Source organism: Labrus mixtus, chromosome 5 (genome assembly GCF_963584025.1).
Source record: "Labrus mixtus chromosome 5, fLabMix1.1, whole genome shotgun sequence".
NCBI classification, from domain to species: domain Eukaryota; kingdom Metazoa; phylum Chordata; class Actinopteri; order Labriformes; family Labridae; genus Labrus; species Labrus mixtus.
This window is the reverse complement of record NC_083616.1, coordinates 27,521,385-27,536,823: the sequence shown is the minus strand read 5'-3', so window position 1 is coordinate 27,536,823 and position 15,439 is coordinate 27,521,385. Positions and strand designations below refer to the sequence as shown.

General features: G+C 38.0%; 1 protein-coding gene across 2 annotated transcripts in view; it reads left to right on the top strand.

The window, feature by feature from the left end:
- LOC132974821 (GTPase IMAP family member 8-like) overlaps positions 1–15,439 on the top strand; it is a 76,414-nt gene that overhangs the window by 40,711 nt on the left and 20,264 nt on the right. The window contains exons 1-6 of one of the 2 annotated variants that reach the window (XM_061039097.1): positions 1,732–1,827; positions 5,666–5,721; positions 6,396–6,449; positions 6,603–7,223; positions 7,320–7,367; positions 9,359–10,552. In XM_061039097.1, the coding sequence (XP_060895080.1) occupies positions 5,703–5,721; positions 6,396–6,449; positions 6,603–7,223; positions 7,320–7,367; positions 9,359–10,552 (1,936 nt within the window). In that variant the 5' untranslated portion in view covers positions 1,732–1,827; positions 5,666–5,702. Of the gene's footprint in view, positions 1–1,731; positions 1,828–5,665; positions 5,722–6,395; positions 6,450–6,602; positions 7,224–7,319; positions 7,368–9,358; positions 10,553–15,439 lie in introns of those variants that run through there. The other variant, XM_061039098.1, reaches the window with a different exon arrangement.

Below are 15,439 nucleotides of genomic sequence, written 5' to 3'. Positions count from 1 at the left end.
TTATCTTGGGGTGGTTTTATATCTTCAACCTTCAACCTAACTTTTTTTTGTCCGTTAGGTACTTCAGTTTAACCTTCAGGACTAGAGAAGCTAGGCAAATGTATAATCTACTAAACCTTATCTGATAACAAAGACTTTAGTGATATATCAGGAATTTAATGAAACTAGTTTTATGTCTAATACGTATCTTTTGTATGTACTTTTTTATCATTTGGTACTAAAAGCATTATATATCAGAGTACGGTAAGCTTTATTAATAATAATAATAATAATAATAATAATAATAATAATAATAATAATAATACATTGGTTTTATATAGCACTTTGCTTAACAAGCTGAATGATAGCTGTATATATGTATTTTTGTGTCACCTTGGAAGACCAGATTTTTTTGTATCTTTAATATCTTGTAAGTAAGAGGGAGATTTGATGTTTGTATGTTTGAGACCTGGCATGCCCAAGATGAGAAGACCATCTCTGGTTCTCTTACAGGGTTAGACTCTGGGCTACTAATGGGTAAGTACATCACATTCTCCTAATGGGTAAGTACATCAATTTTTTTCTTCTACGTAGGTAAGGTCAGGTAAGTCTATTGTCATCTCTCACACAATGCAGTTACAGTGCATCGTAACACCCACTCCTACTGTACTAACAGTCATGCATTAAAAAAGACAACCCTTCAGAAGTTAACCAAATCAAAACATCACATATTTGGACATTTAAAATGAGCGTCTCTAATGGTTTAAACAATTCTTTACTTTCCTGCAATTATTTAAGTAATTTATTATTTTCTATGTAACAGTTAAAATAGTGTTTTCAAGATACACTTTTGATTTATTATATCCATAGCTTCATTTGCACCCTGTTACTCAATGTTCACCCAAAAGTCTCTTAGTTTAGAGCAACAACTACAGGATTTTTATTTTTATTTTTATGGTTTCCTACAAAGTGCCCATTGACCTCTGTACGTTATATATCTGCAATATACAGTACAAGTATACAGTATGACAACTCAAAACAGACCTCTTAAATATCACAAAAAGATTAAATCTTCAGGGTAGCACTTGTAGATAGTTCCCTTGTTTGCCTCTGTCACAGTCAGTATCTCTGACTTTATTCAACAGTCACATTTACACTTCTAAAGGTTGCTTGCTGTTCTTGATCTCTCCACCAGATGCTCCCAGTTTCCATCCACTCTATGTTTTAAACCTCATCCTTTTTCTAGTGAGACCTGTTGTTTACTGCTCTGTTATTTAAAATCATTCATCATACTTGATTTATTACATTTTTTTAGAAAGAAAAAGGTTAATAATTTACAAATTCTTTGAGTTCCAATAAACTACCAAAAGGCTTTTATTAATAACCAAACAAGTGTTTTAATGAGTTACTTCAAAATATTATACATAGTGACTGTTTTCAGTGTTTCCTCAGCTATCACTGAAATGAAAAACATATTTAGAGATGAATATTTATCATTCAAAATATTTTTCTTTTAATGATTCCAACCAACCTCCTTGTCGTCCCGTGTGTAGAGAACTATACTTTTCCGCCAGCAGGGGGAACTGGAGAGTTCATCTTGATTCTCTTGATCCCTCATAAGCAAAGGTGGTTTACCTGTGATTTAAAATATGAGGAAGTGCTAACATTTGATACAACCTGTTATTCCTCATTGTGAGAAAAAACCTCAGGCAAATCCAGTTTGTTCTTGAACTCAACAAACACGCTGTAACATGTTAATCTTTATTAAACTATGTTTTTGTCAGATGTGCCGTGGCTGCTTCACTTGAACTTTTACTGCTGATTTTTTCACAACAAGAAATTCACCAGGTGAGTAAACTCGACCAAACTAGATATATAGAAATATTATCAAATCATAAAAGCAATGTTAGATCGCTTGTACTGTTGACAGAGATGACGTTAAACAGCATGATGTTCCAAAATATAAAGGCAAACAGGCAGTAAAACAAACGGACAATAAAAGCATGCTGATAGAATAAAATATTAAAATGAAAAAGAATGTCTGAAGTACAGAAGTAAAATGAGGGACAGACTCTGCAAGTCTGATCTCTGGCAGGCTGTTCCACTGTCTGGGGGGCTATGACAGCAAAAGCCATGTCCTCTTTAGTTTTCAGCCTGGACCCTGGAACAGCCAGTGGAGAACAGCCAGAGGATCTCAGACTGCGTCCTGGTTCATAAGGGGTTAAAAGCTCTAAAATATATGTAGGAGCCAGCCCATGTTGTTGTTTGAAAGTAATTAAAATAATCTTAAAATCAATGAAGGGATGCTAAGATTGGAGTGATATGGGCACATTTTTATTTTCTTGTTAAAAGCCGGGCTGCTGTGTTTTGGATTGTTTGAATGCGTTTGATTTATTTTTTTACTGAGTCAGGTGTATAATGAATTACAGTCTTCAAGGCTGGAGGAAATAAAAGCGTGGATGATTTTCTCCAGATCTTTTTGCGACATGAGTGAGTTGACTTCCAAAACATCCAACAAACATGTGAATAATGTAGAGTATTGTGTGTGATCAGGTCTGAAACGAGGCGCCCTGTTAGGGTTTCAGTAATTATTTATGCTGTAAAGGTTATCAAAAATGAGGTGAGATAGTTTCTGTCAGTGCTGAAAATGTAATTTGTTTCCTCTTGTGGGGTGTTATCAAGTTAAAAGCATCTGACCTAAACTAGTCGAACAGAATTCTGTTCTCTCACATAACACAGTGACTGATAAAGACTCTGAATCTAACACATTTATTTCAGATCTTGCACTTTAACCAGTAGTTTCATTTACATGTCCGGATTACAACATTTTATATCAACAAGTTAAACATTTTGTGAACTTCTTCCTAACGACAGCAACAGTCGTCTGCTCTAAAAGTGCCTCCACACTGTTGGCTGCTACCAAGAAGGGGTGGGACTTGTTTTCCGTAGCCAATTGGTAGTCGCCATTAGCTGACACAGCCAATAGGAATAGAGTCCGAGTTTAATTACTCTGACTTACAGATTTTTAACCAATAAAAATAAACATATAATCATGGAGTTCATGTTCCACCTGACCCCCAACTCCACTCTCGTTTCACAATTCTTTTTGTGTCGCAGCAAGAAATTCATGGCGTGAATGAACTTGACGAAAACTAGATGAACAAGTATGAACAAGTAATAATAGAATAGCTGTATAGTTTAAAGGTTATCAGATAACATATTACTAAGATTACATTAATTTTATTGTCAAATCTCATCAACACCTACTCTAATTACCGAACTCTAATAAAAAATTCAGATAGTAGGCCTTTTAGGTAAACATTAACTGAAATCACAAAACGTCCTCCTGTAAGTCTGCTGTTAAGATCCTATCACAGTAACTGATCTAAAAACGGTGATCCATGAATACTTTTCCTGAAGTAACCTACACCCCATGTGTTCAGCCCATTGATATTGTTTTTATTCCTCTTGAGATGATGACCTATCAGTCGGATTTAAACTTTTACCAACAAATAAACAAGGTTAACTTATGATCAGCAGGACTGATTAAACAACTAAGCAAGGTGATAGTTTCTGTCAGTGATGAAAATGTAATTTGTTTCCTCTTGTGGGGTGTTATCCAGTTCAAAGCATCTGACCTAAACTAGTCGAACAGCATTCTGTTCACTCACACAACACAGTGACTGATAAAGACTCTGAATCTGACAAACGTATCTTCAATCTAATGACTTCAGATTATTTTCGGATAGAATTGAAATGTTGAAGTCAGAAAGTATTGGATTGAACTACAGCCAAAAGGTCTTAGACTTAGAAACTTTATTTATCCCTGAGGGCAATTCGGTTCCAGAGTCCACCCAGACCATGTATACATTTACAAACAAACAACAGATGGAGTATGTCAGAGACAACAAACAAATCAGTACTTGACAAAGATGAGCACTGACACCCTCGTGTGGTCTATTTGGGCAATGACACCCTTTATTCTTTTACCAATTAAAATTGGTAATTTGCAAATCAAAAGTGACTAATTTCAGTAAATTGTGACTTTGAATACCAACAATAGATTTGGAAATTGATATTTATCAATTAAAAACATAATACAAAATAACAAATATGAGGATAAAAAAGATATTAGAAAAAATTACAAGAGAATGTGCAAAAAGATGTGCATTCAAAGAACAACTGCAGCAACAACAAATGTGCATGGACATGAAATCAGTTTATTAATAAATATAAGGCACTAGAATATTGGAACAAATGTATTTTAAAGTCTTTTTGTCATTTTAAAGTGACCGATGACTCTGTGTTGCTAAAGAGTAGTTATAAAGTGTTTATTATTATTCTAAACATTATTGTTAGTCTGTTGGAGTTGGCTCGGAGGCTCCAGTACTGTCTCCCAGATGGCAGGAGGCTGACTAGTCTGTGTAATGGATGGCTGGGGTCACACACAATCCCATAAGTTTCTTCAAGTTGAGGGAACTGAAGAGTTGATCTTGATTCCCCCTCAAACACAGATTCAGTTTATCGGTGTATTAGACTATGAGAAAGTGCTCAGATCTTGCACTTTGATAAAACCAGTTATTTTAGTTAGTTTAAAAAGTAGTCATTTACATGTCCGAAATCCATAATTTTATATAAACAAGGGCATTTTTTTGTGAACTTCTTCCTAACAACAGCAACATTCGTCTGCTCTCAAAGTGCCTCCGTACGGATGGCTGCTACCAAGAGGGGGTGGTGCCGACAATGCCATCGTTTTTTAAATATTGTTTGTAATATCATCCATGTTCACTTTCAATATGAGCTTGCTGATATGTTGTAGCCCGTGGCATAGGCAGTATAGGCAAATGCTAGGGGCGTCGCCGTCCATAGGGGGTGCCCTGCCTCCCCAAATGAGTGAGGGAGAAAAGTTGAAATAAGAAGAAAAAGAAGAAAACGTTTCACTTGAAGGTATAATATGTAGAATTTTATAACAATGTTTACATTCAAATTTCTAAATTGATTAAAAATTGACTAAAACCATGTTATATATTTTTTGTTGAGTACTTACATTACCTCAAATATTTCCAACAGTTATCAAAGCCAGAGAAATCCTCATTTTTTTTGTTGTACCGGGCTGCCATGAGAAAACACGACATGTTTATCATTGTCATTGAAACACCGGATGTTTCATCAAAGACCGCTGCATAAAGAAGTGTGAGCTACTCCTGAAAGCTGCCGTACTGTTGCTGTATGAGCTGCTGTGATAAAAACGTAGCAGCTCATGTAGATTATACTCGGATACATTAGCTTATCTGTAAGCATATTCTCCTCCTCAGGTCGGTTTTGCCCAGTTGTCTTGACTACGGTTAATTCTGAGCTTCATCAGGGATGGGGGTGGGGAGGGGTAGCAGAGAGATCTCCCATGATTCCCCGCCAGCCTTGACGTCATCTTTTTGTTATTGTTTTGATTGAGAGCCCCCTCGCGGCGGAGTTTACATACTGTACGTTTAAGGGGACGAGCTCCATCAGTTCTTGAAGGCGATACACTAAAAAAACTATAGTCCTGCACAAATGTAAACATACACCCAATTAAGGTCTGTTGTTCTCAGTAACCAGACTAGGCTACATGCTACTCTGAAAACCTTTCTAAACAAAAGTAAACATAAACTGTGTTTCAAGGTTCTCAATCAAAGCTGTTCTTTTCCAGTCGAATTCGTCCCTGGTTTTTCCAGAAGAGTGACATCATGGCGACTGCAGCGGCAGGTGAGTTGAATTTATTAGTCCATACAACTTTGTACTTGTTGTCACCATCAAAAAAAGTTTTGTACTCAGCTGTTCAAACAGTTCAATGAGTCTTGGATTAAAGCCTAGAACACCTGAAGTCAATAAACAGTTTTTTATCAGAAAGCAGACTAATTATGTGCAGCACTATGTTTAATTCATCATTCTAAATACTGAGGTGTCTGATGTACCGTTAATCTTAAATTAAAAGCCCAACATCTATCCAAGAAAGACAGAATAAACTTGTATGTGTAGCAGGTTAAGAGATTAGGTGGAGCTATGGGTGTATGCTTACACTAAATGTGAGCGATGCTTCTCAGAGTGTCCTGCTTCATTAACATTAGTGAGTTGTAATTCTAAGATTTCTTGACATAATCATTTTGTACAAAGCTTTATATTCTTTATGGCACAATTTTATAGACTCTCCCATCTTTGCTGAGATCAAGTTTGATTGAAAATATTTAAAGGCCTGTTTTGTATTGACAACGGACTCTAATAAAGGCACGGCAATTTCATGTACTGAAGTAAATCAAAGCCTGGGCTATTCATTTTAGTTTCACAGTGTGGTTATATTCATGTCAGTAACTTCACTAATATTTGCAATTAAAGTCTATGATCACCCATGACAACATTCATCTGTGTCCTTCAAATCACAGATGATCTGCATCCTCTGAGGCGCAATACGAGCTATGAATGGTTGCCACCTGACTGTAAGTGAAACTTTTATCCAGCTGTACATCAATACCTGGATTTACATTATTTTTGGGTAACATCTGTAAGTAGGTACCCCTGAAATAAAAAAATATATAACTCTTCCTTAATGTATGTGTGAGTAGATCTTTTTAAACCTTTGTTTTTCACAGTGTCTGAGTTGAGGGTTGTTCTTCTGGGGAACAGCTGGTCTGAGAGGAGTTCAGTGGGGAACCTCGTACTGGGAGAGACGGTGTTCAACACTGAGGAAGAACCAAACAGCGTTTTGAAAGAAATGGGACATATAAAGGAGAAAGACATAGTTCTTATCAACACTCCAGATCTGCTGCATCCCACTATCTCTGCAGACAAACTGAGAGAACATGTGACAGACTGTTTGAGACTCTCTGATCCTGGACCTCATGTGTTCCTGTTGGTTCTCCAGCCTGATGACTTCACTGAGGAATACAAACAGAGATTCTGTAGAGTTCTTAAACGCTTCAGTGATCAGTCATTTGAAAATTCACTAATACTGATATCAACACCCAGAGAGCAGGGCTCAAGTAGTGTTAAGATATATTTACAAAATCAACCCTTAAAAGACATGATCAGAGAATGTAGATACAGATATCTGGAGCTGGCAAACCTTGAACTTCCAGAGCTGCTGACACGTCTGGATCAAATCGCGAAGGAACACAATGGAGAGCATGTCAGCTGTGAAGAGTTCATGGATGCCAGTGGTGAAAAACAAAGAATACCAAAAAAGAAAACATGCAATGCTGTTACTTCTGCTGGTAAGAGATCTGTTGTAATCAAAATGTTTAAACTCACAATCATATTGATCTCATCAGAACCTGAAGCTGTAAGTCAATGATGTCATATTTTTACAGGTCTTTTTACCAGGGATAACAGGGTGACACCTCCTCCCTCAGGGGAATGTAAGTAAACTTTCACAAATAGACAAATGTTATTATTACTGAACAGTACCATATTGGCGACAATTTGAACTCATCACTCTTTGGAGAAAAGTTGATAAACTATAATAACTAATGTTAGAATAGCAGTTTTTCTGCTACAGAGAATAATTTTATATATGGACCATTCTACTGAATTGGTTCAAAATCAGGTTGGAAATATTTTGAATTTTTTTAAGTTTTATTCCCAAATTGTTTCCCCTATACTATATATATTGTACTATATCTGAAGTACACTTATCTATTAAAAGAACCATCAAATTTGATATTGCATTTTTAGACTGTTTTGGAATGTTTTTCCTCTCCCCAAATTTGTCACTACCGAAACATAGTATTAAACCATGATAAAAACAATATTATGTTAACCTTTTAATATTATGCTGACTTCCCCTATGTAAAGATTATTTTTACAAATTTGTATTGAAGGTTTTCACAATAAAATCAATAAAAAATATTTTTTTAAACAAATCTCAGATTTCAAATTTTAAAATTCTTCAAAATCTATGTGCAATCTTTCTTTCTAAAATGTAAAACACTGATCAGATTGATTTCAGAGTTAATGATTTATGAGATGGAACATCCAATCAGTATCAGTTAACCAATTAGTATCATAACATTTTAGTTGATAACTCAATATATATAAATATATTTTTCTAAAAAAAAAGAACGTAATAATTTGCATACAACCCCAAAAAGTTTACATAATTGAAGAGAATGTGTGTTTGGTAGTGACCATTTTTAAAGTTACACACTGATTTTCAGACTTTGGGAACACATTTCTTTAAAAATTATGGGATTTAGCTGCTTATCATGCAGCCATGGGGGACAGGGATGCAATGTCACTTCCTGGTCAAAAATTCAGGGGTGTGGCTTAAATTTAGGGTCAGCCAAGCCACCAAAACTCTTGTGTTTCGGTAGTGAAATGAAAACAAGGGACATGATTTTTTGAGCATAGTTTTTAATTTAAGAATTAAACCCACAATAAATCTAAGTCTTTCAACCTCTTTTTTTTAACTTGATCATAAAGATCTTTTAAATTACACAGTTGAAACAAATCTAAAAAATGTTTTAAGTGGTATTTACATAAATTGAAATTTAGGGGTCAGGATTGTGGACAGCCACTTCTCAATAGAAAGTACCCTATGATGATTTTGTATTTATTTAGCTTATCACTATCTCATTTAATGCCCTGGGTTTAAATAGATCATAATATAATCTCAGTAAATATCCATGTCTGAATACTTAATTGTTTTGTTAAACCTTTTTTTGTAATGGGACTGCACTTTGAACTAATTTGGTAGAATGCCCCATATTGTATCCAAAAATGCAAAACAGCAATCCAATAGAGACTTGGCTATATGATCTGCGGGCAGTACAGAATTCTTTATACTGTAGATACCTTGGAGAATAAAAGTTATTAAAGTTTCGTCAAAGGGCATAGCCATGGCTGGGGGTCTAATGCTAATTTACAAAATTACCTAAAATAATTGTAAGTTTGAAGTTTGCAAAGATCAATCTTAACAGTGTCCAGCACTGTCGAGCAGAAGTTAAAAACCGAAATAGGTGTATTTGTAGAAATTAAACATATAAAAGTTGGTGTCAAGATAGTATGTGTAAACTGCTTAACAAAAGTTCTGCTGTTATGAAGTCAAAGTTGATTGACAATGGGAAAGTATACACGTAATGTATACTTCCTCTTTTAATATGATGAAAACAGGTTGAGTAGTATAAATATATATACATTACTATAAAGGTAAACAGATTAAGTGTTCGTAGTTCATTTTCCTGCTACTGTCTTGATTAAGCTAGTTAGAAGCCAACATGAAGATTATAAGTTTTTCTCTTTCATTAAACAACTGAAAGCTAAATATAGAAAACAGAATGTAAGCTTTAGTTTAACCATGTGGCATGACTTAATGTCTCTCTACACGTTATATTTTATTTTTCTATTACAGTCAGAATTCTGCTGCTGGGGATAAAGGATGACAAAACAACAAAACTTGGAGACTTAATCACTGGAAAAGAACAACACAGGAAACCCATTAAAACAAAGCATTCCTCAGCCAAACAAATGGTAGAGAGTGGAAAATGGAGAGGAAAGCCTCTAACAGTTGTGAAAACTCCAGATGTTTTCAGTGTTTCTGTGGAGAAGCTGAGACAAGAGATGAAGAAGGCTGTGAGTCTCTGTCCTCCTGGACCAAATGTTGTGCTGCTGTTAGTCAAACCTTCTGATTTCACTGAAGAGAACAGACAAACACTGAAGTTCATCCTGAGTTTGTTTGGTCAAGATGCTTTTAAAAACTCAGTGGTCATCAGCACACATAAGGAGGATAAAACAGTTGTCTCTTTTAAAAGTCTCGTCAAAGACTGTGGAGAACGACACTACAGTATGGCCGACAACAACCGTGATGTATTAATGCAAAAGATTGAGAAAACTGTGCATGACAACAAAGGAACCTTTCTCACTGTCATTGAGGATTCAGTCGCCCCAAAGTCTGGTCTTATGAAAACAGCTTTGAGCCTGGTTCTGTGTGGAAGGAGAGGAGCAGGGAAGACTTCAGCAGCTGAGGCCATTTTAGGTCAGACAGGCCTTCATTCAGTCTCCAGCTCATCAGAGTGTGTTAAACATCAGGGAGAGGTGAGCGGACGTCGGGTTTCCCTGGTGGAGCTTCCTGCCCTGTATGGAAAACCTCAGGAGGAAGTGATGAACGAATCACTCAGGTGTATCTCTCTCTGTGATCCTGAGGGTGTCCATGCCTTCATCCTGGTTCTACCTGTGGGTCCACTCACTGATGAAGACAAAGGAGAGTTGGAGACCATGAAGAACACATTTGGGAGTCGATTCAATGACATCACTGTGTTGCTGTTCACTGTGGAGTCAGATCCCTCAGATCCAGCTGTTGTTGACTTCCTAAATGAAACCAAGTCCATCCAGGAGCTTCTTCAGAGCTGTGGAGGAAGATCTTTGGTTCTAAACATCAGGGACAATCAGCAGATCCCAGAGCTGTTGGACATGGTGGAAAAGATGCACGAAGATAAATCCAAATCATTCATCTTCACAACACAAACATTTGCACATGCCCAAATAGAAAAGATCACAACTCTACAGGCTGAGCTGAAGAACCAGAAAACAAAAGACCCAGTCATCTGTAAGTAATATTTATTTAGATTTATACAAATTATTCTAACTTTTTTAAAATTAATAACCCATTGTTAATCATACATAAATGTCTGTATATATACTGAACTATATAATTTTCAGCATTGAAGGTAATTCTAGGCCCTCTTTTTTGACAGGTGATGATGATAAGCTGAGTCAAGAGAGTCTCAGGATTGTGCTGATAGGGAAGACTGGCACTGGGAAGAGCTCTTCAGGAAACACCATTCTAGGACGTCAAGAGTTTGAAGCCGAACCAAGCCAAACATCAGTCACAAAATGTTGTGAGAAAGCACAAAGTGATGTGAACAGTCGTCCGGTCACTGTGGTCGACACTCCTGGTCTGTTTGACAATAGCTTGTCTCATGAAGAGGTTCAAGAAGAGCTGATTAAATGCATCAGTCTTCTGGCTCCAGGACCACATGTCTTCCTGTTGGTGTTAAGCATCGGCAGATTTACACCAGAAGAGAAGGAGACATTACAACACATCAAGAAAGTCTTTGGGAAGGATGCTGAAAAGTTCACCATCGTTCTTTTAACTGGAGGAGATTCATTAAAGCATGCTGAGAGGTCCATTGAAGATTACATTGAAGAGGAATGTGACGATTCCTTTAAGAAACTCCTTGTTGACTGTGGAGGAAGATATCACGTGTTCGATAACCATGAGGAACAAAACAGAACTCAAGCCAGTGAGCTGATAACCAAGATTGAAACAATAGTAAAGGAAAATGGAGGCAGCTGCTACACCAATGAGATGCTGCAGAAGCTGAAGCCGCTATAAAGAAAGAAATGGAGTGACTCCAACCCCCAATATACACATACACCGTGCGCGCCACGGTCCGTCAGCGCCATAGTTTTGCTCCGTCGGGCGGCTCGCGCCCATTCACACTGGATCCTTTCTGGGACGTCAGTGCAGCGGAGCGCACCCATGACACATCACAGGAGAACTACAAGATCCCGCGGGAATAAAGAGAAAAACATGCAAACAACATGTTGCTTTGTCTTTCTGAGGATGCATTGTTGTTAATTCGGTACCTGTTTTCACGTAATGTTGATAAAGTGATGAAAAATACGTTCGCGAGTCCGTATATTGTTTTTTATTTTGAAATTGATCGGATGTTCTGTGTGTTTCCTTGTCTGACTTCCTGTCCGGGCTGTCATATTCTGTCCAGCTTGACGCGTGCCTGCAGCGCACTCCGGCGAAAATAGACTCGCGCACCCTTTGTGAACACAATGACTGACTAGAGTGGCAGCTAAGTACAACGTAGTGTGCGGCGCTAACGGACCGCGGGGGGCACAGAGTATGTGTGAATTGGGGGTTACAGGCAGGGGCGCAGCCAGGAACCTCGGGCCCCGTGAAAAGATATCACATTGGGCCCATACTATGGCCCAAACTAAGTAACAAACGAAAATTTCTATGACCGCACCTCCATCACACAAATGACCCATAAAAACTTTGAACAACTATGCTTTGTTTTACACCCTGAAAATAGAGATAAATTAAGATAAATAATCACTGTAATATTTCCCCATAGCTTAAAAATAATTAAAACTTTGTAATATTTTCACCTGAAGAGTGGGAAGTCGTCACGATGGAGTCTAATCCCCCAAAGACTTTGCACATTCAAAATTAAATTGTTGCACATTTATTGTAAATAAATAATTGTTCATTCTCAATTAAGTCTCTCCTAATTGAACTACCGTACTTGCACTGTTGTTAATTTACTGCTCTGTGTGCCTTTGAATTGTCCCCCGGGGACAAATAAAGTTTTTTTGAATTTGTATTGAATCATCTTCTGATGGTTCCATTGGCCCTCACTTATCAAACGTGCATACGGCAGAAAAATGGGTGTACGGTCATTTCCACGCAAAGTTCGGCACTTATCAATTTGGACGTGAGCGGAGCGCTGCAGCGAATCTGTCTGTGTCGGAGAATAATTACATCTACTATAACAGTGCTTGTTAAGACGGATAGATAGAGGTTCACAGATTTACTGTTAGATAAGATATCTAAAATATATTTTATATTACGCTCCACCTCTAACGATCTCTGTAGGCTACATTGCTTTTTAAATGATGTGGAGCAGCGTGAGCTGTCAGGTGATTTCTTTAGTTGTTTTATATTTTGTGAATGATTTTATGTTTGTTTAATCAATTTACTTTAAAGATTAAAGATTAGAGAGGCTGCTATCACTAAATACATGGTAAACATTCAGCACACAGGAATATCGCTGCAGAAAATACTGAGACAAATTAAAACAGAAAAACTAAAAACAGTTAGGCTACTTTAAAAGGACAGATAAACTTCCAGAGGATACTAAACACAACACAAACACCTCTGAAATATGAAATATTTAAGAATTCAGAACATCAACATTAGATCATAATTAATCGGTATGTCTGGAGATTAAAATAATAAATACGCTGATGTGCCACATGCGTAATTGCGCACAGCAGACGCCCTGAGGCCAGACTACATATGACTTAATAACGAATAAAGAAATCCGGGGGCTCTAAGACGGAGTCAGGACCTTCTTTTATGTAAGTGTTAAATTCTTATGTTTGGAAAGTAGGCTAATCGGATGAGAAATGCACATTGCACAGCGTTTGATCAAACACTTTATTCATGTGATGCAGGACGTTTCTGTCATGGCTCTCTCACTCTGTGGTTCCTTCCTGATTGAGGTTCATTCCTTTCACCTGCTCCAACCTGCACACCAGCTCTCCATCTCCTCATCAACTCAGCAATATATATACCCCGGCTCTCCATCCACTCATCGCCAGATCGTTGTATCAACTACTACGGTAGACTACGTCTGAGGCTAATTAAGACTTTGAAAGATTTTTGAAATTAATCTTTTGTGCTTGTTTTGGTTTTTGAGTGTCATCCTGTTTTTTCCTTTGCTTCAGGATCACCATTCACCCACCTGCCTCAACCTGCTCTCTGGACTCACAACTGCTCAGCCACACTCGCACCCCAACTCTGGTCTGGTCAGCCTTCATCCCCTTCGCTCTGCTAACCTCCAGAATCTTCAACCCATCTTCATCTCCATTTGCCACAATAAACGTCATTACCAATCAACCCCTCTGTTTATGTGTCCTGCATCTGGGTCCTAAATTCACTGGTCGTAACAGTTTCAGGTTTCTCTTCTCTTTTAAAGTCTCATTAATGGCGGGCATGGAGCCCGTTAGTGCAGCCGACGTTATCCGACACAGATGCAGGTTCGCCTGCACCACTTTGTGCCTGATATTGAGGCTGACTGATGAAAGAAGCCACTTGCTCCACGATCTGGGATAATTTCATGTGGGGTACGGCTGGCGTCCTCCGGTCCGCTCCGGGAGCTGCTTCTTTGAAGACCTGCAACATTAGGCTACATTGTAGCGATCGTTTGGTCTGACCAGGTTTTTTGAACTAAAAGTATAAACATTTGATTATATTATAGCCTAGATTATGAACGTTACACGGATGTTAAATTAATTATTAAAAACTCAGCTGGAGTTCGGTTATCCACACCAATGCTGTTGAGATTTCCATGCAGGCGCATTTCTTCTGAAGCTCTTTCATCCTACATTTCAGGCTGCCAAACAACACAATGTTATTCCTCTTTACTTTTCTCTGTTATGGTGTCACTCAGGTCATATCTCGTTTCTCTTCTTTGCTGTATTACGTATCTCCATGCCGTGAACTCTGGGGGCGAGGACAGCTAACCCGTGAATAAATAGGGGCGTGGTATTTAAATGACGATCGTTTCCAGCCGCCACACTTATCAACACCTGGTCTTGCGTACGCTGTGATCAGCCAGATACGCACGTTTCATAGGTCCCACGTGGACTCTGTCGTACGATAATTTCTACACCCAAATCTGCGCTGGTTTCTACACCAGATTGATAAGTGTGGGCCATTAACTCTGGATTATGTCATTTGCAGATTGAACACCGTCTGTTTTGTGTTTTTGATGGACCACATACAGTATGCTGCTAGTAGACTAAGTTTCTTCTAAATGACTTGTTCAACAGTGTCCAAGAAGGACATGAAGAGACTTGCGATAAAATAAATGTTCTAAGTTCTCGCTAATAATTTTTTCTACAAACATACTAGGACTTGATGAAATAAACGCACAATACTTGTCTCCTATTACAAAGGATGAGTTCTTGTTAACCCCCTCTCCTCTCATCCAAATGCTTTTGCCCTAATGATCAGTCACAGTGCCTACCACATGACCCAGGCCAGATATATATTTAATTATGCGCACACATGTGCATGATGGCTGCCTGATCCTCCTATTGTTTGGTGCATTGGCTCTACACATTCTCAGAAATTCCTGTGATGCAGATGCAGTATGCACATGAAAAGAAGGGGGAGTGGAGGGGGGATGGGACACAGCAGCAGGGGCAACAATGGCAAAAAGGTCTGGAGACAAGCTGATGGATTAAGTCTACAGTTATCCACATCTGTACGATGTGTCATTGTCACTGGACAGACACAAACATGCCTTTAAAAAAAAAAGCATTCGGACAGGTACATTTTACTTTAACGTTGACATGGAACCTTTAAAACTAAATGGAACAAGCTGGGTGTTTCAGATTAACAAGTGACACTGTAAACTGGCAACTTTCAGCCGAAAGCCCCGTGGCTGCAACTGTCTTTGTCTGTTTTTCCATTAAATACAATAAATACACATCTAATGAGTATATTTTGACATGCTAACGAAATACTAGCACTGGCATTCATGGACACATTCAGTTGAAAGTTGACAGTTAAGGTTCACTCGTTAAACCAAACACACCGACCTTGACATCCCTGCACAGAGGATAATGTTGAATGCAGATGTTGCTGATGATGTGTTCTGACAATGAGTCATCAGTCACCCAAGCTGAT